Raw genomic sequence first — 23,445 nt, 5'->3', positions numbered from 1 at the left:
GCTAATCTCAGATAAATGGATTCTTTAAGGAAGTGAAGAAGAATGCTTAAACCTCAGTTGATGTAATTCATGAATATTGCAGGTATAGCTTGGCCATAAACTACGGCCCATATTTATACTTTTTGACGCAAAACTGCGCCGGCGCAGTTTTGCGTAAAAAATATTATCGCCGGCTAACGCCATTTTGGTGCGCCGTGAGGGCGTCATATTTATACTTTGACGCACGGCGGCGCACACCACAGGTGGGAGTCATTATTTTTGACGCACACCGCAGCGTCAAGTCGTAAAGCAAAACAACGTTAACGCGGCGGAAATGACTGTGGGTCAATTTACGACCCCGCAAACCGGATATGCGCAGTTTTTTGGCACAATAGCGTCAAAAAACCCCGCGAACACTGCCAGTTCACCAGAGGAGAGCCAATATGGATCCCAGATGCCACTACAGACCCCAGAAAGATGACAGCAGACCGGGAACCAGTCAGGATGACCCACACAAGAACCAGGACACTTTTAAGAAGAAAAGAAAGTGTCGCTTTAGTGCAGAGGAGCAGGAAATTCTGGTTAAAGAGGTGACGGAACACCAGCACCAACTGTTTGTCACCTCAAAGTTGCCAATCAGTAGGAGAGAGGCTAAATGGCAACAAATTGTCGACAAGATTAACAGTGTGGCTGAAGTACGCAGAACAGTCATCGAGTGCAAGAAACGCTGGCATGACTGCAAGCGCAGGACCAAGGAAAAGATGGCCAGGAACAGGAAGGCAGCACTGCAGACTGGAGGTGGGAGTCCAGCACACCAGGAGGCCCTGGACCACATGGAGGAGATGGTCGCAGCCGTCATCCCTGAGGAGATCGTCACAGGGATTCAAGGACAAGACAGCGCAGACTACCAGGAGACAACGTACATGCACGGTAAGTCGCATGGGGAATTAAAATGCAATAATGTAATCTACAACCGGGGGGGGGGTATACCGACCACAAAATGCACAGAAGTCATCTTGTACATGGAGTGGCATGGGTAAAGGGGCACGGCATGGGGGCATGGCCCGTTCTGAGAAGACCTGGGGCACACCATTACACAACACCAACAACAGTCCCATGTGGGCATACTCTCGTGCCAACAATGGAGCAAAGGGAAAGCCAAGCCAGGAGGGAAGGCCACAACGTCAAACTGACATCCCGGCCCACGTGAGCCACCATACCTCTACATTAACTAGGGCCCTATTAACAACCTTTAGCCATACCGACAACTGGAATGTAACTGCGACAACAGTTACCACTACCACCTCCGCTCTGTGTGCAGCTCAAGTAGCCAATGGCAGTAACCTCCCCATGGATCATACACACCTAAATTAGGGGGTGAGGATGACAACTTCAACAATCCCCAGAAACAAGACAAAGGCCCCAGTACTCTCAAATGTCAATGCCCATAGTTGTTGCAAACATCAGCCAATGTAAACAACAATAGGAGCTACATAGCACTAAGGACACACCCATGCTGCATATGTCAGGGTCCATCCTGTGCCTGGGAAACAATGCAACATCCCAAATTTCATACTGCTCAGACAACAGCATTGAGGGGGGACACATGTAACTGGTCACTGAAATACACCTGCACAGTCAGAGGAGGAAATAGGACACTGATACGATTATCAGGGCAATCCAATGTAACACACATTCCCCAACATCAGCAGTACACATTACCAATGTCAACATCCATATCAGATCATAACATTGCCATGCATAGGATATGCCACATGTCAAATACATTTAAGTGGATGTGAAAGATCAGGGATTGGGGCAGGTCCAGATTGTTAAGTGTGCTGCCAGGCCCATCAGAACACCCACAGCCAGTGAAAGGTCTCACCATGAGAATGGATGTACACGGAGGCTTGAGTAGGACAAGAAGGTGGCAATTCTCCATTTGGCATAATCCAACACCTAGAGGCGATGAGGCTGACAAGTCTAATAACTCTATAACATACATGTGACATGCAGGTGAGCCCTAGGCTTGGAAAAATGCCCATCTGAAGGACTGGAGCAATTAACACAAAACAAGATCATAAAGTGAAATCATCAAAAGGCAGGCATGTCACATAAAAATTGCCACAACACAGACACACTAATTGTACCCTGTTTCATTGCAGAGGAAGATGGATCTCCTGCGGATATGCATGTCCCAGATTTCCCTGATGACATGGATGACGAGCCGATAAACATCCCCCAGGAGACTATCCAAAAGGTCCTTGAAACCCTCCAGACCCCACCTTCAGTCACAAGGAAGAGCACAGAACAAGCAGCCATCACAGAGGATCCACCCACCACCCCAATTGTAAGACCTGCCAGCTCCAATACAGCTGAGGACTCAGACGACACTGGCACCAGCTTTGAGAGAACTGTAGTTGGAGTACAGCGGGAGCTGGCCGAGGAGGTGCGGGTGGGGATACAAAATATGGCAGCCAGCCTTAAGGGGGCGTGTTCGTGCATGATGTCATCTGCAGATCAGGCAGCAGCTATGCAAGCCCTAACATCCATCCTGCAAGGACTACAAGAAACTGTCAAGGAATTCACCACTGCAGTAAGGGAGTTGCCACAACACCTCGCACCCCAAACCTTCCACTGCATGCACGAATGCAATCATGAGCCCCTCAGGGCCGACCTGGCTGCCTACCATTGTGATGTGGCTGCTATTTTCAAGAACCAGCAGATCCTCCTTGCTGAAGTACTGCCCTTAAGACCTTCACTGGGAGCATCGACCGGGATGTCTGACTCCACGTCTTCTAACACTGAGGTGTGTGTTGCCCCTTCACAACCAACAACAACAAGGACAGAGGAGGCAACACACACATCAGAAGAAGAAGACATGGAACAAATCACATTCACAAGGAAACTGACCTGGAAGCACTAGTCCCTGCCACATGGCCCACATTTACCAAGGTCCTGCGCTTTGTAACTTGCCAGTCTTGCAACAACTGTACTCAAGCACAGTCTGCAAACCACTGTATATCTTGTCACCCAGCCCAGTGATTGTCTCTCTCCAACTCATTGGCAAATTCTGTCCCTCTGCACTGTCTGAAACATCAACCCCAGCATGTCAAAAGCATTTTGGTAAACCCTTGTGTTGGATCACAATGTAAGATGTCACTATAATGGACTCACAATCATGGACAATGTACAGATAGCACTACAGCACTTTTCAATAAATAGCACTTACACAACAAATCTGTCTCTGGGTAATGTGACATATCAACTGTGCAGTAGATAACTGAAATGTGCCTACTGTCAAATTACATAGCTTGTCAATACAACTGTCCTGATAATATGTAGTCAGAGAAATCTGCACAGTGCCCATGATTGAATCATACTCTGCCCATCCTGAGGGACAAATCTGATGAAGTGAGAAACCATACACCATCATGCTGTGTTGGACAGAAGAATGCTTCCTCAGGGGATAACTAAGTCATCAAATAGTGGCCGCAAAATGTTGTCAACATGCAAAAATAACACAAATAACATGGCACACTAATCTAAGCAAACACTACAAAAACTGCATAAATGAAGATGTCTGGGTTTACATACAAATAGGTAATAATGCTGAACTGTGTCACAAATGATGTATGAGAGTCATGAAGACAAGAATACAAGATTGCCAATGAGAACTCATCTTATAAGGGTGTCCATGATCATCACACTGCAGTCAGACCTTAAACGGTTTCCCCAATACCAAGTCTGGAAGCACTGTTTGTGACTTTCAAAACACACTTATCAACAGAAACACATTGTCATCCATATTAACTGTGATTGGTGGCTGCAACGAAGGGTCGACACTTTGCAAGGTAGCTCTGGGCTAGCTGCCAATCATACAGCTCAGTTGGGATTTGTTTGTAGCATAGGACACAGATGTTATAGTACAAAATGTATGTACACTGAATCCAAACCCACGATCAAGTACCATTCAACACATACTATTAAGGGTTAACCAAATATTTATTAAATGCTAATCACAGAAGAGGAAACTGAGGGAAAAATCTTGCCTACCCTAATCTACCCTGACTACTCATTACCCACAACTGTTCCTAACTAACCTAAGCTACACTTACTTATCACATGTAACGAAATGTTCTAAACATCTACCCCCGCCCCCCTTATGAGACGGTACACATGGAGGACAACATATACTAACCTAAACACATACTATACTATCCTATACAAATATATATATATATATATATATTTCTTTTTTTATCTTTTATTTCTTTTTTATTTTTAAACACACAAGAACCCCAACATAGCCCCCCACCCACACACTTAATAAGTAAAAGTATAAAGATTCTGGACTCCCCACCCACTAACACTAACTAAGCTAACAGCCTATACTAAGCTAACACTAAGCCTCCTAAGCCCACTAACTATAAGAACAAGGAAAGAGGAGGGAGGGGAGGGAATCATGTCCATCAAAAAATGTCTAGAGGTTGGCCCTCCGGAGGGTCCTCTTAATAGACTTAACACGCCGGTTAATGTGGTGCACATCCCGGCTCAGGTGGCTAAACTTGCGCAGCACTCTGTCCATCTTACGTTCCATTTGGTTGAAGGCTGCAGGGTCAACAGATGGAGCTGTGGCAGTCTGGGTACCGGTGGAGGAGGTCTGTGTGGGTGTGGTGCCAGGCCTAGTGGGCTGTCCTGCACCGGCGGCAATGCTGGGGCCTGGAAGACCAGCAGATGTAGGACCAACAGTCCCAGCTGTGGGTGGGGCCACCTGGCTTGGATTGGTGGTTGTGCTGGTGGTGGCTGGGGTGGGCAAAGTAGGGCCACCCTGTGGGAAGGCTCTCCTTGCCTCGGGGCCCCGTTCATGGCAAAATCGCTGGGCCATCCTCCGGAACCCCGACTCCACCAGCAGGATGTGCTGGTATCTCATGGCCCGGCGCTGGAATTCATGGACCTTATCTGGAGTCATGTTTGCAGCTGTGAAGACAAATGCAGATATTCTACATTAGTAACTGCATTGTGTGAAATGGCACAAGAAGTTAATCAGAAATTACATCCACTGTACTTGTAACAACTCATATCACAATACAGATCATTGAATGTCCCTGAGGAAGTACATGGCAGGCTAGCCTACAAAGGTCACATCAAACATAGCACATCCATAACCTACAAGATGGGTAACAACTGGCTTTGACTTGCAATCTGAGTTCTGCCAGTTATCAGCTAAGAATCATGCTGCATATCCTCCGCCAAGACCTGGGCTACAAATGTCAGTGTACAGAAAGCAAAACTAAAGCCACATGGTCTGCAAGTTGTAACTGGACTTGCCAGTATAGTACCAAGGGTCATATTTATACTCCGTTTGCGCCGAATTAGCGTCGTTTTTTTCGACGCAAATTAGGCGCAAAACTAACGCCATATTTATACTTTGGCGTTAGACGCGTCTAGCGCCAAAGTATGAGGAAAGAGCGTCATTTTTTTGCGTGAACGCCTTCCTTGCGTTAATGAGATGCAAGGTAGGCGTTCCCGTCCCAAAAAATGACTGCGACACAAATGCGTCGTATTTATACTCCCGGGCAAAAATCATGCCCGGGAGTAGGCGGGGCAAAAAACTCCGCATTTGCGCCTCTTTTTAACGCCTGGGTCAGGGCAGGCGTTAAGGGACCTGTGGGCTCAAAATTAGCCCACAGCTGCCCTCCCATGCCCCCAGGGACCCCCCCTGCCACCCTTGCCCACCCCAGGAGGACACCCAAGGATGGAGGGACCCATCCCAGGGACATTCAGGTAAGTTCAGGTAAGTATACATTTTTATTTTGTTTATATTTTTTTTTGGCATAGGGGGGCCTGATTTGTGCCCCCCTACATGCCTCAATGCCCAATGACATTGCCCAGGGGACATAAGTCCCCTGGGCATGGCCATTGGGCAAGGGGGCATGACTCCTGTCTTTACTAAGACAGGAGTCATGTAAATGGCGTCTGGGCATCGTTAAAAATGGCGCAAATCGGGTGGAGGCGATTTTTTAGCGTCAACCTGACTTGCACCATTTTTAAGACGCCCTAACGCCATTTTCCCCAACGCCGGCGCTGCCTGGTGTACGTGGTTTTTTTCCACGCACACCAGGCAGCGCCGGTCTGCTAGCGCCGGCTAACGCCATTCAATAAATACGGCGCCCGCATGGCGCTTCAGAATGGCGTTAGCCGGCGCTAAACTTTTTGACGCTAAACTGCGTTAACTGGTAGCATCAGTACTAGGTACCCCATTCACAAACCCATGCCCGTGTTTGAGGGTGGAGGGGTGGATAAACAACTATAATTTTTCAACAACATGTACACCGAGGAGTGTATAGAAAACTCCACACATGTTTGGCTCTACACACACAACACAGGTATGGTTTATAAACAATTAGGAGTCAGCAAACCCTAGAGCAATCATAGGGCCACACATGTCAAGAAATGCAGAACTTGGTACACAACATATACTTCCAGTGAGGCCTAACTTACATCAGACACATGGGGACTCATTCTGAGCCCGGCGGGCGGCGGGAGCCGCCCGCCTGGAGGGAGCCGCCAAATGGCCGCTCCGCGGTCGAAAGACCGCGGAGGCCATTCTGGCTTTCCCGCTGGGCTGGCGGGCGACCGCCAGAGGGCCGCCCGCCAGCCCAGCGGGAAACCCCTCCCCACGAGGAAGCCGGCTCCGAATGGAGCCGGCGGAGTGGGTATGTGCGACGGGTGCAGTGGCACCCGTCGCGTATTTCAGTGTCTGCAAAGCAGACACTGAAATACAAAGTGGGGCCCTCTTACGGGGGCCCCTGCAGTGCCCATGTCATTGGCATGGGCACTGCAGGGGCCCCCAGGGGCCCCACGATACCCCACACCGCCATCCTGTTCCTGGCGGTCGGAGGCGCCAGGAACAGGATGGCGGTGAGGGAGTCGGAATCCCCCATGGCGGCGCATGGGGGATTCCCAGGGCAGCGGAAAACCGGCGGGAGACCGCCGGTTTTCCTTGTCTGACCGCGGCCAAACCGCTGCGGTCAGAATGTCCTGCGGGGCACCGCCAGCCTGTTGGCGGTGCTCCTGCATCCCCGGCCCCGGCGGTCCTTGACCGCCGGGGTCGGAATGACCCCCATAGTTGCTAGAACACCCATGATCATGAATTGCATGCACACCTCGGCCATTGCACTCAAGTTCCACATACTTGTAGCACTACATGTGGAAGTACATGCTGCTAGGAGGTTCTACCTACTGTTTCATAATAACGTTGGTAAATAGGGAAGCAGATGTCTATTGGAAAGCAATTTGCTGTACCAATCTTGGAGAATGGGGGTCTGACAGGCTGACTAAATCGGAGCTGACTTCCAATGCGACTCTTGGTGATACAAGAGTCATACACATGACTAACCCCTGTACTCACAGTGGGGCCTACAGGAATGGCCTACAAGCCCTACATAGTACCATTGGATACACATTGGCCAACTCAAAACATGTGAGAAACTGAATTCCCACTCATGGAACAAGAGAAAAGCTTGCCCAACGCATCACACCTTGCTATGCGTTCAACTCACACGAGTCCATAACCAGCAAACACAACACATAACAGACATATCAACACTTACTGGAGTGGTCGGGGTCCTCAAATGTCACCACCTCTCCCACAGTGTAGGGTGCCGGTCCACCTGTAAGGAATGGAAGGAAGAAATGTGCTCAAAATCTGTGCACAGTGCAACAATTTCATAAACATATACAATGTCTAGGCTGAATAAGGAAATGGCAGCCATTCAGACATGATGGTACTGCATCTGATATATCACGGCCAACTTGTACATAGCATGGGTCTCTTGTGACAGTTACACACATATCTGCATACATACATTGGCCCTAACTATCATGTAGTTGCAAACATGCCCCATAATTGGTGAGCAGAAAAAAATATGGAGTGTATTCGTCTCATCATGTGCATCCAAGAGAGACATCCAAATCCTGGTTACTTGAGGACTGCATTACCAGTCAAACATGCCTTGTGGGCATGACACATTAATGACACATAGGTACAATGTACAGAGGGAGGGGCAGGGACTTTTGTAAGCCCCCCTGTTGTTACATTTGATTCAATTGATGTGGCCCAGCTATGCTGATTTGCACCAAACATGGAGATGTGAATCCATGTGCATACACTTGGACTGCCATCCATATTTGGAATGTGGCACAACTGACTCCAACAAACATTCTAAGATGTTAGCTGAGGGCACCTTACACCTTTTCACGATGTTTTCAAATCCAGATCTGACATGTATCCAAAAAGATAAAGGAACACAATAATCCCAAACATTCATAGTACTTCCGTGAACGCTTTCCTTCCACACTCACCAGACTCACATGAGACATATGTCTGAGCCACTTTGCTATTATCAATTGACGTGAAGGCAGCACTCATTTGCAGCATCATGTAGTGATTTTAAAGTCAGTCTAGCTATTGCCTCAACAAAGTTAGCCAATATGTTGGTACATCTTTACTTCTCTGTCAATAGTACCCTATATAGACATGATTGGCTCCGATTTTGTTTGGTTTTCTGACAAAAAGGCCGCACCAATTTACTTCATGGAAAAGTATCCTGTAAGTTTGCTGAGCACATGCTACCTGACAACTAGCAATTGTGATCCTTGCCATAGTGCATCAATTATCCCTTTATGTTTCCCCAGCATTACACACAGTCAGAAAATTAGCTGGCAGACATAGTACAAATCCTCTTATGTCACTACACATCATTTAATCGTGCATCATTTACATGATTAGTACTCACCAACAGTGTCACCAATCATGATTCCCAGGTGGTCCAAGAGATCCTGCTCCCTGATGATGAAGTCAGCCCACCGGTGCTTCAGCTGGTGGTCACTCCTCTGGCTGGCATGCACACGCTGCAGGTGATGCAGCACCTTTCCAAGACCTGGCCTACCAGACATACTTGAAAAGTGAAAGGGGTAAAAGAAATACAAAGGGGAAAAGGGGGAAGCAGGGGTACAAATACAGATGAAAAGTAAACGTAACCACTAAACGAGCCCAACTATCCCCAAACTAACACTACCCACAACAGACTCCCACAAACAACAAAAACACAAGATAAATGGACAAATGTAGACAAAACACAGTAGTACAGTATACAGCAACAATATTTATTTCACAAATGGACTTTACAGATAGCACACAGGACAAAAAAACACAAAATCTCAGGACACCACTCACTACACAGCCACACAGTCTAGAAGGATCATGGACTGCAAAGTGAAAGTGAAAGTACACCCACTGTACATGATCTGTAAACAGGATATCCTATTACATCACTTCCTGTATGACAAGTTCTGCCTTTTTTGCGTAATGCGTAATTTTTTGTCTACCAAAACTGTATTTGCGTCATATTTTTTGACGCACAGGAGTGAAAATTAGCCTGCGTCCACATAATAGTACATGGCCTGTACAAATATCTGGATGCGGGCTAATTTTCACTCCTGTGAGTCAAAAAAAATGACACAAATACAGTTTTGGTTGACAAAAAATGACGCATAATGCTAGGAATGTCAAAAATTCAGTGCATTAACTGGTTTTGGGCATTTTTTCTTGTTTTTTTGTTATGTTACATTTGGGACACATCAGAGATAGGCTGATTGAAGACACTATGGTGTTGATGGTGTTTGTTCACATGTGTGACATCATACTGGAGCGGACCATGATCCGCTACTCCCTTCACAGTATTTTTACGGTTGGCTGACGCAATAGTTGGTCATAAGTGTGGCCTACATATATGTGTTGCACAAATTGTGCATGTTTGGCATAAGGAGAGGATAGCAATGTGACACACATATGTACAATACCTAAATGCCTTTGGCTCAAAGTGTGTACTATGGCAACTAATGTATTTGTTGACCAAGTGTGTGTGTTTCAAATGAAGCATATTTGTACATATGCTTGTATGAATGTGACATCCATGTGTCCAATCCTTAGATGCAAGTCATTGTGGAAATGTGAGAGGGCATGTGTTAGTCCTACATGTAGCAACATCCGTAAAGCGGACTTCCAAAATTTAGGGTCACGTAGACACCACATGTGACATAGCATGCACCAGATAGATGGTTGACGCTTGTTCATGTCAATGGTCCCCATTTTCAACATCCTATGTCCTAGAGTATTGGTAACAGCTTCCTAGGCACTAGTTGGTGAATCCCACAGTGAGTCATAAACATGCATTGAGGAAGTGGGTACCATGTTGTTTGCACAGACAGACAAGGGAGAATCTCAAATGTATGATGACACCACAGTTGAGGCCATAGAAGTGAGCCCCAACTATCAAGTGTCTGTGGTGGACCAGCATACAAGACAGCATGTGTCCACATATTCCCAGTGATCAATTGCACATAGGTGTCTTGTTCATGTGTGTGGTCCAATGATGATCCTATTAATAGTTTGGGGTGTAATTTGTCACAGTTCGGTCCAGGACTCATCATGAGTCAGTGGCAACTATTCCTGCATCTACTGAGTATCCTTGGTTGATCAATGTGAGTAAAGTGGATGTGGACATGTGAACCTACATGGGGATGGTCCCACCCTGTCTCTAAAGACGTGTAATGAGACAGTCAACAGGGCAACCTTGGTGTGCTGAGTGAGATTATGTCTCAGGTGTCATGTTCCGGCAGGTGTCATTACAACATTTGTACACAGGTTGGCCTCTGCAATTCCCACTGCATCTGGGAACATCATAGCCTCTGTGCTGATTATTCTCTCAGCTATTAACCACACACTGCCCATCACTATGTTGTGAGCACTGTGATTCTGTGTGTGAACTGTCATGATCCTGACATGTGTGTATTTTTCATGGACATTATCAGAGGTTGCTGGTTGTGCTGAAAGCCCCATACTCAATCCCTGCCTACGGCCCTGGGACACTGTCACACTTTGTCATTCATGCATAAATGCGACCCAGACAAGGGATGGGCCATGAATTTTGCTTTTCCAAGAGGATTTAACTCAAATGTTACAGTTAAAAGGCAGATTATGCTATACAATTTATTTGTGTTTGCATTGAAGAAGCCCATGCCCAATACCCCCTGATGAATGAGAGGTTTGCTAACGCAAGTGTGGTACATATGTAGACACAGGGATACTTTAGTGTGACGCACAGGCAGATGCCAGTCAGGCTGACAGAATGCAAGGTGATTCAGGATCCAGCAATTTGAAAAGTTACATAATCAGTGGTCTGACTCAGACTGTTTGGAGGACAAACTAGAGAGGTGACATGTCAAACTGTGTATGTCCTGTGTTTTTGAAGGTGACAAATGAACCCAGTGGCTGTGTTACACGGCTTAATTAGTATCAATGCTTAACGGTGTAATTGACATAATGGCAACACCTATGCTGTTCCAGGCATCAGCAGGGGCAGTGCTTTTTGAAATGGGTGGTGTGCATGGAGGTGATCACAGGTGTGGGCTGCATCTGTTTCTCACCAGTCCTGTAGGTGAGACTTGCATTCTAAGGGCCAACAGACATTTTCACACGGGAAGCAATCTACAGGTGCTAACCGGGCTTTAAAACTAGAAGCCAGTGTATAAATTAACCTGACGTCCATGCAGTCAGATGTTCTATGACAATGGCATACCATAGGAAAGGGTGTAACACACTGGATTGCTAATGTTGGTCTGTGTGTGTAGAGGCGGGAATATCAGGGTACACGTCTTAGTATTCCAGGGACCTCTTCCGACAGGTGGGTTGTGACCAGGTGCATGGGTGTGTCAGGAGTTAGGACAGGGCTGACATGTACATGGAATGTCATGTGTGCAATGCTGCTCATATATGTGGCACTTTTGCTGTCTATGTTCTGCTTCTATGGTACTCTGGTCACAGATAGTCCTTGCAAATATTGGATGCAGTTGGACTTACTGCTGTCAAGGGTCTGGTCAGGCATTCCTGTTACTGATGCAAAAGCACTTTGTCTGCCTCATGTATGAGGCTTGTTGTCCCCTTATTGAGTGATGGTGTCTTAGTTGTGTGCCATATGCTGCGTTGGACCTTGATTTCAACATGTATGTGTGAAATAGTTGTGGTCCTCTGCTATTGGCCTGCAAAGGAGAAATGTACATGATATATGTCATTAACAGTGTGTGTATGTGATCATTGTATGTTAGGCATCACATTAGCTCTGGGATGTTCAGTGTCCTACTCAGTATATCAGCAATGCTCCATGAGGCAACACTCTTATTCTGATAAGTAGAGATGAAGGTGTGCAAAAATGAATAGCCAGACCATGATATGGTGATTATAATAGGTGTTTATTTCAATCAGTGAACTAAAGTGGTGAAGGTGATTATATTCAAAAGAAATTGTTGACGATCTGTTGCCGCCTGCATATACCAGTGGCCGTGTTCTGTAGTTCCCCCTCATGTTGCAGGCCAGCATCCTCCTCTACCTCCTCTTCAGGCATGCGTGGCTCTGGTTCCAGGAGGGGAATGTTCCTTTTGATCCAAATGTTGTGCAATATTGCACGTTAGGATGATCCTACAGACCATCTCCGGGGAATATAGGAGGCTACCACCAGTGATGTCGAGGCACCGGAACCTTGCCTTGAGGATGCCAAAGGTCCTCTCGACAATGCTGCGTGTCTTCCTATGTGCGTCGCTCTAGGCACGCTCTGCAGCAGTACTTGGGTTGCCAAATGGTGTCAGAATCCATGGCTGGATGCCATACCCCTGATCAGCTGCAAGAGAAAATGATTGGGATCATGTTGATGTAGCTGGCCCGATTGAAATGACCTTTCATGGCAGTAGTTGTCTTGTGTTGTCTGTGACTCTTTTGTGTTATAATGTAGCATCCTAGGCTTGTAGGATGTACCATCTGCATTGTGTTGTTTCCTTGGCTGAACAAGAGTTTGTCTGCTAAGCATTTGTCAGCAGTATGTTTTGGGATTTGCAGTACAGTGTGCCCTCCCTAGCATTGTGACTTGTGATACAGGTGTCCGTGTGTCTTCACTGGGGGTGAGATGATAGTTCCATACACAGTTAAAATTGACAGTGTTGTTAACACATTCATATCAATGCACCCTGGACATCCCATAACTTTAGACTTAGGCAATGGATTAATGTAAAGGTCATTGGGACACTTACATTTTGCAATGTGACATTTTGGCAACCCACTCCACATGTTGTGATCTTTGACGTCTTAATGGAATGGCAATGGAAAACCCAGTGATGTTTGCATTATTTCATAAATCAGGTTCATGTGCACTCTGGGAAGTCTTCAGCTTTGCAGACTGTTTAATCCATTTCAACAGCGACTACAACCACCCACAGGCATCAATCCATCATACAATCCTAACTCAGATTTATGCAGTCACCCATATGTATGCATTCTTTCAAGTTTTGTATATACCCTCTTACACCAAACTGTTAATACGGTTATCCACATCCAAGCATTTACCCAGCCACCACTACTAATTCATTCATTAATCACCCAACCCCACATTTGCATTCAACCACTTATACGCCCATTGTGGTATGGAAAACAGCCTTCCAACCATATAGACATCCATATATACATCTATCTTCATGTTCCCATTTGTGTTGTATCTGAAATAATTTGTACCTGAAAGTGTATTTCATCTGTAGTAAGTGTGTATGTGTCTCTCTTTGTATCATCTATATATTGGGGGTGTGCACTGACACTTGTATGTTTGTTATCTGTATGTGCCCTTGAATGTATGACACAGCAAAGTAGCAGTTTCGCCCAAAATAATCCTGACCTATTAACTCTTCCATTACTTCTATACATGTGAAATGATGCAGCACTTTAAGGAAAGTCCTTGTACTATATTGATTGTCTTTACTTTTAATGAACCACATTAGTTGGCATGATGTCTTCACAGTTATCAATTATAAACGGAGCTAGCATATTTTTGAGCAGTGATTTTTTCATTTTGCCTACAGGAAGATCACTTACTCTATTCCATTGTTCCATCTTGTCCCAAATGATGCTCTTCTGTCCCCAAAATACTTCCTAAATTTCCTCAAACTGACTTAGAAATCCAGTAAAAAATTCTGGAAAACATATGATACTGACATTTCCAGAAGCATTTACAAGCACATTTCCTATTATGGCATGTGTAACTTATATTACTGCACTTACCACATAGGGAAAATATTTCCCCCAAGGAAAATCCATTTGTCCCACACCCCCACTATTTTTAGGAATGTTGTCTACCTTTCCCAACATGGAAAGCGGATCGGATGTACTCTCGCACTATGTGTGATAACATCACCAACTGTTTTTAGAGTGGGAAACTATCTACATAAAGTTTAGGAATATTAGCAGGTCAACATGTAGGTGGTTGCTAACCAATGTTTGCACTCCCTGTGAGGAAAGCCTGCAACCCAGTCCTGTAAACAAATTTGCTCATAGTTAAAATGTATCCCTAAGGACAGAATTTTAACTATACATACATTCACCCTTCACATTTTGTGAATCCCTGGAGTAAAGCTGAGCTCTTTAATGGTGGCATTTGCCAACCTAACCTTTAGTTTGATGGCCAAATAACTTTGTGAATTGGACCATTATTCATCCAAGGAAAGGAAACACATCATAATTAAAAAAAACGTTTCCAATTTAATCAAGGTTGCCTTCTGAAAATCTTACTCTTTTATAAGCCTACATCATTAATTCCTGTGTGCCCATGACCATTCTGTATCCTATACTCTTAGCACATTTCTAGCTGGCTTTCATTGAGTCTGGAAGGAGTTAAAGGTATATGATATCAAACAGAAACATTGAACATTTTTAGAGTTAGTGTCCTGAAAGATCCCAGCCTTCTTGTCATGATTCACATGAGCTGTGCGACTACTAGCCTCATTCTTAAATATGATTACTTACTACCAATCAACACAGAAATCTCTTATCCACTTACCAAAATAATATGCTTAGACCACCTTTATGAGATGCTACAAAGTCTTAAAACCACACATGTAATCTTGCCCTCAAGCACTCTTCTCCCGAGCAATGATCAGTTGAGCCACAAGTTAAACCTCACGCGACACACCTGTTCCTGAAGAGCACACGCCTTATCAAACATTAATCGATTAATAGTATTTCTATCATACCCCATGCATTTAAATACTGTGTGGTCATAGATATCATTCAAATCAAATTATTACTACAATCTACAAAGCTAGAAGTCCTAAACATAATTAAATATTCCTTAATACAATCACTGTATCCCTCATCCAAGACTGTACCATTAATGCTATTGCATTAACTTGTTCCTAGTTTGACGTATTCCTCAGAAAACTAGTATATCTTACACTACCACTGTATTCTCTAAATTGTAATACTGGTTGAGGGACGTGAAACTCTACTCAAGCAGCAAACAAAATCCTTGTTAGGGTGAGGCACAAGCAATCCCATATTAACCTGTGCTCCATTCTCAGGTGGCTTGGCACAGAGCAGTCAGGCATAATTTAGTAGCAATGGGTATAGGATTCATGCAGCTTTTCAAACAGTAAACACAATGTAAGGAAAATCCCACATCAATTCAGAAAAATAGAGCAAAATCTAATAATGAAATCAGACAGAAGCAACAAAAATACAATTAGTAGAACCAGAAATATGCAATTAAAAAAATTTAAGTAAAGATAGCGGCAAAAAACCTAAAGAGCCACTTGTGGATATCTGGTCTTGCGATGCTGGGAGAAAGTCACAAGTTCAGGTCGACCACGAAAGAGCACAGGTCAGACACAGTGACCTGGTTATTCCTACTGAAAAGTTACTTTCTTAGTCTAGCACAAGGAGTTCCGTTTGCAGTAGAAAGGAACGCAAGGAGTAGGGAAGTGTGGCAAACGGTCATCATTGCAACAAAGAGAGCAGTCTGGATGACTCGGACAGTAGTCACTGTAGCGCAAAGATCCAGTTGTCAACATGGGGGGTCAGACAGGAGCTTTGCAATGGCGCTCCCCGTGAGCAGTCGATACTGTAGCATGAAAGGTCAGGTTGACAAATTTTGCATTGATGGACATTGCGAGTAGCAAGGTTTAGTGCCAACAGGCCCATTCACTGTCACAAAGAGCCCAAGAACTTCAATTCAGCTCCACTGAGGCATGGACATCATTTAGGGATCACCGGGGGTCGCAGCTGTGACTCCTGGCTTGCCCCCTGTAATCCCTGGCTCTGCCTTTGCCGCCCCTGGCCTCAGAGGTGGCAAAATCAGTGCCAGGAATAAAGGACTGCTCGCCCTTATAGACCACAGTTGCGGCTCTACTTTACTTGTCTTCTGGCAATGTTTTACTACTGTAATAGTGAATGATAATTTATAATCATTTTTTATTCACTATTACAGTATTAAAAAATAGTACAGTTAGTTGGAATATGGCTCTCCCTGGCAGCTGAGGTAGGCAAAAATGCTTTTAAATGTATGTTGTGTGTGTGCTTGCGGGTGAGAGTGTGTTTAAGTAAGAGCAAGTCGGTCTGTTTGTGAATGTGTGTAAGCATGCATGAGTAAGTAAAAGTTAAATGGCATGTGATGCCACTTTTGCTTCCCAGGCATTTTGGTGAATTGACTTTTATGAACTAAGGCCACACCAAGGGTCCATAACCAAATGTCTGGGTGGAGCTGGGTGCTGTTTCAGCTAATTGGGAGACTGTTATGTCCCTTTGGATTGAACAGGAGGCCAGCAGACCAACCTTTGGAGTCACTTTAGGAGTCTTGGGTTCGGGTTCAATCCCTCTGACTCAGGCAGGAGCACAGCAGGGCCACAGTCCAGCAGTCCAGCAAGACACTAGTCCAGAAGGGCACCAGTCCAACAGAGCAGCAGCCTTTTCAGCAGCACAACATTCCTCCTTCCTGGGAGAGTCTCCACAGGTCTTGAAGTATACTGAAAGGTTGGTGTCTGAGGTCCAGTATTTATACCTTGTGCCTCCTTTTAAGTGGAAGAAGCTTCCAGATGTTTCCCTTTCAAGTGCACAGGCTTCCTGCCTCCCTTGTGCTGGCTCCAGTCTAACTACAGACGATACACAGCCGTTTGTGTGAAGGGCGGACAAAGTCTATTCCAGTGTAAGTGGGGCTGTGCCCAACTCCACCCTCCCATTCTGCCAGCGATGGTCCATCAAGGCACAACTAAGCTCTCTATTGTGTGCGCCTGTCTAGGAGGAATACAAAAAGTCCAACTGTCAGCTTACCCAGTCATGTGATCCGGAGATAGGCTGCAGGGCACGAAATGGCAAAGGCGGAAAACTTTCAACTTTCTAAAAGTGGTATTTTTAAAATTGTAAACAAAAATCACAATCCACCATAAGAGAGGCATTTTATTACAATTAGATAGACACGGAACATGAACTGGTAACCTGTTCCTGTTTGGAAGTTACTGCTTATTGAATGTAATAAGGTAACTCCAATGTTACCTTGTGGGACAGGTATGCCTTGTAATAGTGAAAAACGAATTAAAGAGCTTTTCACTGTCAGGACAAGTAAAATGTAAAGGTACATGTCCAACATTTTACATCCACTGCACCCTCCGCTCTGGGCTGTCCACAACCTACCCTAGGACAGACTTATGTGTATCAAAATGGAAGGTTTGGTCCTGCCAAAAGGTTTCTTTTGCAGGTTGCAATTGCACTTTAAAACTGCACACACAGGCTGCAATGGCAGTCCTGAGAAATGATGAATAGGCTACATAAGTGGGTGGCACAATCAGTGCTCGAGGCCGACTAGTAGCATTTAATTTACAGGCCCTGGGTACAGGTAGTGCCACTTTTGTAGGGGCCTACAGGTAAATTGAATATGACAGTTGGGTATATGCCAATTCTACAATGTTTTACGGAGAGAGAACTGGCAAGTTAGCTCTGGCTAGCAATGGTAAAGTGTGCAGGGTCCTAAAGGCCAACAAAAAGGTGAAGGCAAAATGTTTGGAGATGATCCAGTAGAAAGGGCCAAATCCAACAACCACTAAGCATCCCATCCCTTGATAGACCAGAAACAAAAGTCAGTGGAGCTTTACTCATACCGGCAAGGAGTCCCGGACCTGCAAAATATTTGTCTCATTAAACTTTTCCTTATTGTTTCAACCTGTACCAACGAAGACAAATACACACATATGCTCAAACTCAATGCATTCCTGTCAAACGATGATCTGCAACAACTTTACACCTTTCCTTCCCACACCTAAAACCTCTGCCCTAGACCGATTTCTAAAAAGAAACACCCTCATACAAAACTCCAATCCTCTCAAATTGGAATATTCAGTCCTATTTTTCATCCCTTTAATGCACCCTCGCCATATTAAATCACAGACAGAAATGGTAAAATTTAGAGCTCACAAGAACATTGACAAAACATATTGACAAAGCTAATATGTCAGGCTCTGACATAACCTATATATATGCTAGCATGAACACATACACTCAGACTGTGCTGTAACTCAGTTTTACCTATTTCCGTATCACCTGTTTCTTCTGTGTTTAAATTATACAGGCATGTGGTGCTATTATATTCGATTGTGGTGCTACTGTTCTGTACCACTACACACTTTGGGAATAAAAATAGATAATGTACATAAGAAGTACAAAAAAACTGGTTGCACTGAGCTAGCTGGCTCACATAGTTTATTTGCACTTGTTTGGATATCATAGCATATTAAAGCCAGGCCTGTTGATTTTTCCAATATGTATTGATTTTTCCAACTGATGAGCAAGAATGAGTTTAGTTGTCATGGAGACATGCCAGATTCATTCTCTCCTGCTCTTCTGCCACGTGGCAAGACCTAAGCCAAACATCCTCTCTATCACTCTGCATTCCACAATGCAAGACATGGCGAGTGGAGCATTTCTTGTTCTCCTTTTTGTTTTTGAGTTGGCAGTGTTTTCCTTAGAACGTCATGCACACCAGAATGTAACAGTAGATTAAATGTTCCATCACTAACTTGCATTACTATATGCTGAATCTTTATAGAGAGGTCAACAATAATGATTCATCTTTTTCATCCTAATTAAGGATTTGTAGATAGAAGAATGAATGCATTAATGCATGAGGTGGGAAACAGCCATTATAACACAGTCATAAAGACGCATGACCATTACCACGCATATGCCTTTACCAAGCATTTCTTTACCACGAATATGCCTTTGCTGCTCATGCCTTACAACATATTTCGTTCTAAAATCATGAATGGTAAAGGCATATACATGGTAAAGGTTTTGAAAGGTAAATATTCATTTTTTACTTTTGTAAAGGCATGCATAGCAAAGGCATATGCATGGTAAAGGTCTTACAGGTAAGTACAGGTAGTATTAAATGTGATATATACACACACACACATATATATATGTATTTGTGTGTGTGTGTGTGTGTGTGTGTGTGTGAGTGTGTGTGTAGGTATGTTACCTACTGGCGATCACCAGTAGATAGTTATAATTAGGACCATGTTTCCATAGGAAAAGTGATTTTTTACTTGCCTATATCTTTAGCACCCTTTGACGACTCATAATGATATTTTCTGTTAAAAAGCATGCCAGTGATTCTTGTTTTACATGGGAAGTTTTGGGGTGATCCGTCAAGTGGGGGCCAAAAAATTCCCGTAGGAGTTGTGAACATGACTACAGCCCAAACTGTTGTACGGAATTACACCAAATCTGGCAGAAAGCTAGAATGTACACTGCAGATTGCGCTTTTAGTTATTTGGTGTAAATCCATTTGTTACTTTTTTAGATATGAAAGGGAAAAAAAGCTGTATATCAAGGGCCGTGAATCCTCCCTCACGTCTTTGCAAATAATAAAAGCTCCTTCAAAGAGCTGCAAAACTCTGATTGGCAGCCAAGACTTCAAACTAGGAAGTGCTGGCACCCATCTTGGAACTCAGCTTCAGCAAAGTCCCAGAAAAAAGTGAAAAAAAAGGTGCACCTGTCCCCCCTCTTAAGGCATTTTTATGCCCTGGGACCACCACCTCCCTGGGGCTTAAATCATAATGAATGCTGGGGCACCAAAGGCTCACCCCGCAACCCCAGGAGTGCCACTTTCCTGAGGCTTTAATTCTAATGAATGCAGGAGTTGCGTGGCCCCCCTGCAGCCCCAGGGACCACCAGCTCTCCAGGGATTTGATCAAAATAAATGCAGGACGGCCGTGGAGCCCCCTCCCCACAGACCCAGGGGCTGTCACCTCCCCAGGGCTTTAATTATAATGAATTCAGAAGCGGTGGCCCCCATAGAACCTAGGGCCACCACCTTTCCAGGGCCAAGTGTAGATTGTGTGCAGGGCGGTTGTGAGGCCCCCTCAACCCAAATACTGCCACCTCCGGGGCTGAATTTATGGAAGGAAAGGGGTCCGTCATGGACCTCTGGCCCCAGGTACCATCACTTCCCTGGGGTTACTTCACACTGCCCCCTTTGTGAAACCAATAATGGCCCTGATGACCACCACCCCCCATGGCTGGCTCCTGCTATATCCTGGGGTGCCCACCACCAGGACATAGCTGTTTGCTCTCATTTGGCAGGAGTTTTTTACCGCTCCCGCCCAACCAGAGCAAATACTCTGCTTACTTCAAGTCGGAGCTGTCAAACAGCTCCGACTTGCAGAAAGCATAGATTTCATCTGTTTACCTGCACACAAATATGCATGAAAGGAAACAGATGAAAACATTTCTCCTGCAAGCAAGGAGCTGCTATTTAAATCAGCTCCCTGATTGTAGGAGCAATGCTGGCTCCTGCAGGACATGAGGAGTCAGCTAGGACCATCGGGCCTTGAGGCTTCCCCTGCAGTCCTGTTACTCTTGTTCTCCCTCTTTAATCTCATAATGGGATGGAAGAGAGAGAGAGGGATTGTTATTTCAATGGTCACTCTATGCGTTGCACTAGCAAGATGCTTGGTGCAAATATTATGCTTACGTTTTGATTGACAGCAGACCTGGGTCAGTTCTGGCCTAATGGTAAAGTTCTTGGACTGTAAGTAGGTTGAAGGTTCAAATCCTAGTAGATCATGGCAGTGTGTCTGTTTATTTTCTACTGTTTTGACTGTTAAACATGCCTAGTGATGGAATATTGAAGTCTTTTCCCCCCTCAAAATCTGTTGATTAAATGTCATAGCTAAGTCTGGGCAGTGCACAGTAAGGAGTCACCTCTGGGCTAGTCGTTAAGGTCTCAGGCATGCACACTAAAGATTAAGGGTTCCAGTCTACATCAGTCTGTAATCATTTCCTGATTTAGTTTCCTTTCAACTTTAACTATTTAAGTTAAACACGGAAAGGTGATCTCACTCTTTTTGATCGACAAAAACATTTTCCTTTTCAAATTGTTCGGAAACATCTCATTCTAAGTGTATCATTCATCAAAGCCTAGAACATCTCTTTCTATCTCTCTTTCTCAATTTCTCACTGTCAAATCTTTCTCTAAATGTCTGTCTCTCTCTCAATCTCTCATTTTCTCTCTGCTAATTATCCCACAAATTACAGCTCTCATGACATCTTTGAAAACATTATTGATAATGTCTCTGAACCATGTGCAGTAAAATTATAGATCAGATAACTGTGCATGATGGGGACGCAAGTTATAGTTACTTGAAATGATAAACTACAACAGGTCAATTTCTATGGTTTTGTTCATGTAAAATTTGAGTCTAACTATTACATCCCTGTAACCTTTCGTTTTTAAGTATTTTTTTAAAAAAAGTATTCTATTTTCTAACTGTAACATCCCTGAAACCTTTGTTTTTTTCAGTGAATTCCTATGTTTTTTTAACGTCAATTAATTTGGATTAGTATACGTTAATCCAACCACCACCACCCAACCCCACACTGCTCAAGGCCTTTGGCCATGCCATGCACAGCGGGAGTTGCTCGCATGTCCAGACTATGCAGCCAACCCCTATAATTACCCAACCCCATGCTGTGCATGGCCTTCGTTTTAGGGCCACCTTTGGCGGCCAACGCTCCTGCATGCACCCAAACCCAAGTTGCACACTGCCTTTGGCTGCATGCAGCATAAGCTTGGATGCAGTGGGTGGGTTTTTTCAATTTTTTTTCTGGATTCACTGATCCACCTGTGGAGTCCCCTTATGTGTTTTTTCGCTGATCATTTCCCACCCCGAGCAGAAGTGGGAAAAGAAAATGGAAGCCCCAACTTTTCTGTCAGGTTGCAGCCAGCCAATCAGGGCCTTGGATTTCCCCCAGATCCGCAGATCCACTTGTCTGAATCTGCAACCCTACATATTTATATTTTTCAAGCTCTAATATCTCAGAAACTACGGAATGGATTTACACTAAATCACAAAAAATGTGCGTTCGGGACCAAGATCTAGCTTTCTGCCAAAATTGGTGTAATTCCATTTAGCGGTTCGGACTGTAGTCGTGTTCAAGATTTTAAAAATCCCATTGACATAAAATGGGCAAAAAGTGTTATGGGACCCTCTTTTTCTCACCCCCCACTTGACAGATCACCCTGAAACTTTCTAGAAGGCAGCTGCACTGACCAAAGTGTAAGATTTGAAAATTTTGTGAAGATTCGTCAAGAGGTTCGAAAATTATTGGCAAAACAAAAAACACTCCGTCTATGTTAAAAAAAAGTCCCAACTATAACTACCTAGTGGTGGCCGCCTCTAGATAATATGTTTATGTGTGTGTATATACATGTATGGATAATACTTACCAATTACATTTTTACCACTCATATACCTTTACCAATAATGCCTTTATAACAAAAAATTTAATGGAAAAGGCTTGCATGAAAAATGAATATGCATGGTAAATTTTGTTGTTGTTAATGCATGCATGGTAATGATGCATGTGTCGTAGTGATGGCATTGTAAAGGTATGCGTGGTAATTGCATGCATGGTTCCATCATACAACTGTATGAGGTATGAGCATAGCACATCAATGCAATCCAAGTCATCTCATTTAATTATTTTTTGTTTTTTTGGGGGCGGTAGATGGGTCATGGAAAAGGCAGTTTTTGTGAAATTGTCATTTTTTAAAATTATTACGCTACTGTGATTAAGATTCAGGACTAGCGTTGAGGCAGATTGTGGACTTTACACGATGTAGGACATTTTTCATACAATACATATTATCATATAGTGTTAGTTGAAAGCTTTAGGATGGAGGTATAATTTAGGGTAGATTTCCTAAAATGTTTATCACGCCGTAGAAACATTTTTTTCCTATGATTACTTGCACATGCTACATGTACTTGATACTCTGGATTCGTTTCACAAGTAATCATTTGCTATGCGCTAAGGTCTTTATCTTTCAGCAAACGGCAAGTTGTTAATATTCACCTTGTGAAAGAGGACACAGAGATAGTCCAGTGAACAATGTTTTCTTTTTCTTTCAGGAATCATGCCAAATCTAATTTATGTAATTATTCCAACAATACCATTACTGTTACTGATCTTGGTAGCGTTTGGGACTTGCTGTTTTCAGATGCTTCACAAAAGGTAAATACCAAAAAAATCTCACG

The 23,445-nt window shown here is 44.1% G+C and overlaps 1 protein-coding gene across 3 annotated transcripts in view; it reads left to right on the top strand.

Moving 5' to 3' along the window:
* Positions 1 to 23,445, top strand: part of CHODL (chondrolectin) — a 277,889-nt gene that overhangs the window by 216,388 nt on the left and 38,056 nt on the right. For all 3 annotated transcript variants that reach the window (XM_069204102.1, XM_069204100.1, XM_069204103.1), the window contains one exon: positions 23,320 to 23,422. In XM_069204102.1, the coding sequence (XP_069060203.1) occupies positions 23,320 to 23,422 (103 nt within the window). The remainder of the gene's footprint in view (positions 1 to 23,319; positions 23,423 to 23,445) is intronic.

This window comes from Pleurodeles waltl, chromosome 8 (assembly GCF_031143425.1).
Source record: "Pleurodeles waltl isolate 20211129_DDA chromosome 8, aPleWal1.hap1.20221129, whole genome shotgun sequence".
Lineage (NCBI taxonomy): Eukaryota > Metazoa > Chordata > Amphibia > Caudata > Salamandridae > Pleurodeles > Pleurodeles waltl.
Note: the sequence above shows the minus strand (reverse complement) of the source record. Positions and strands in the feature narration are given on the sequence as shown.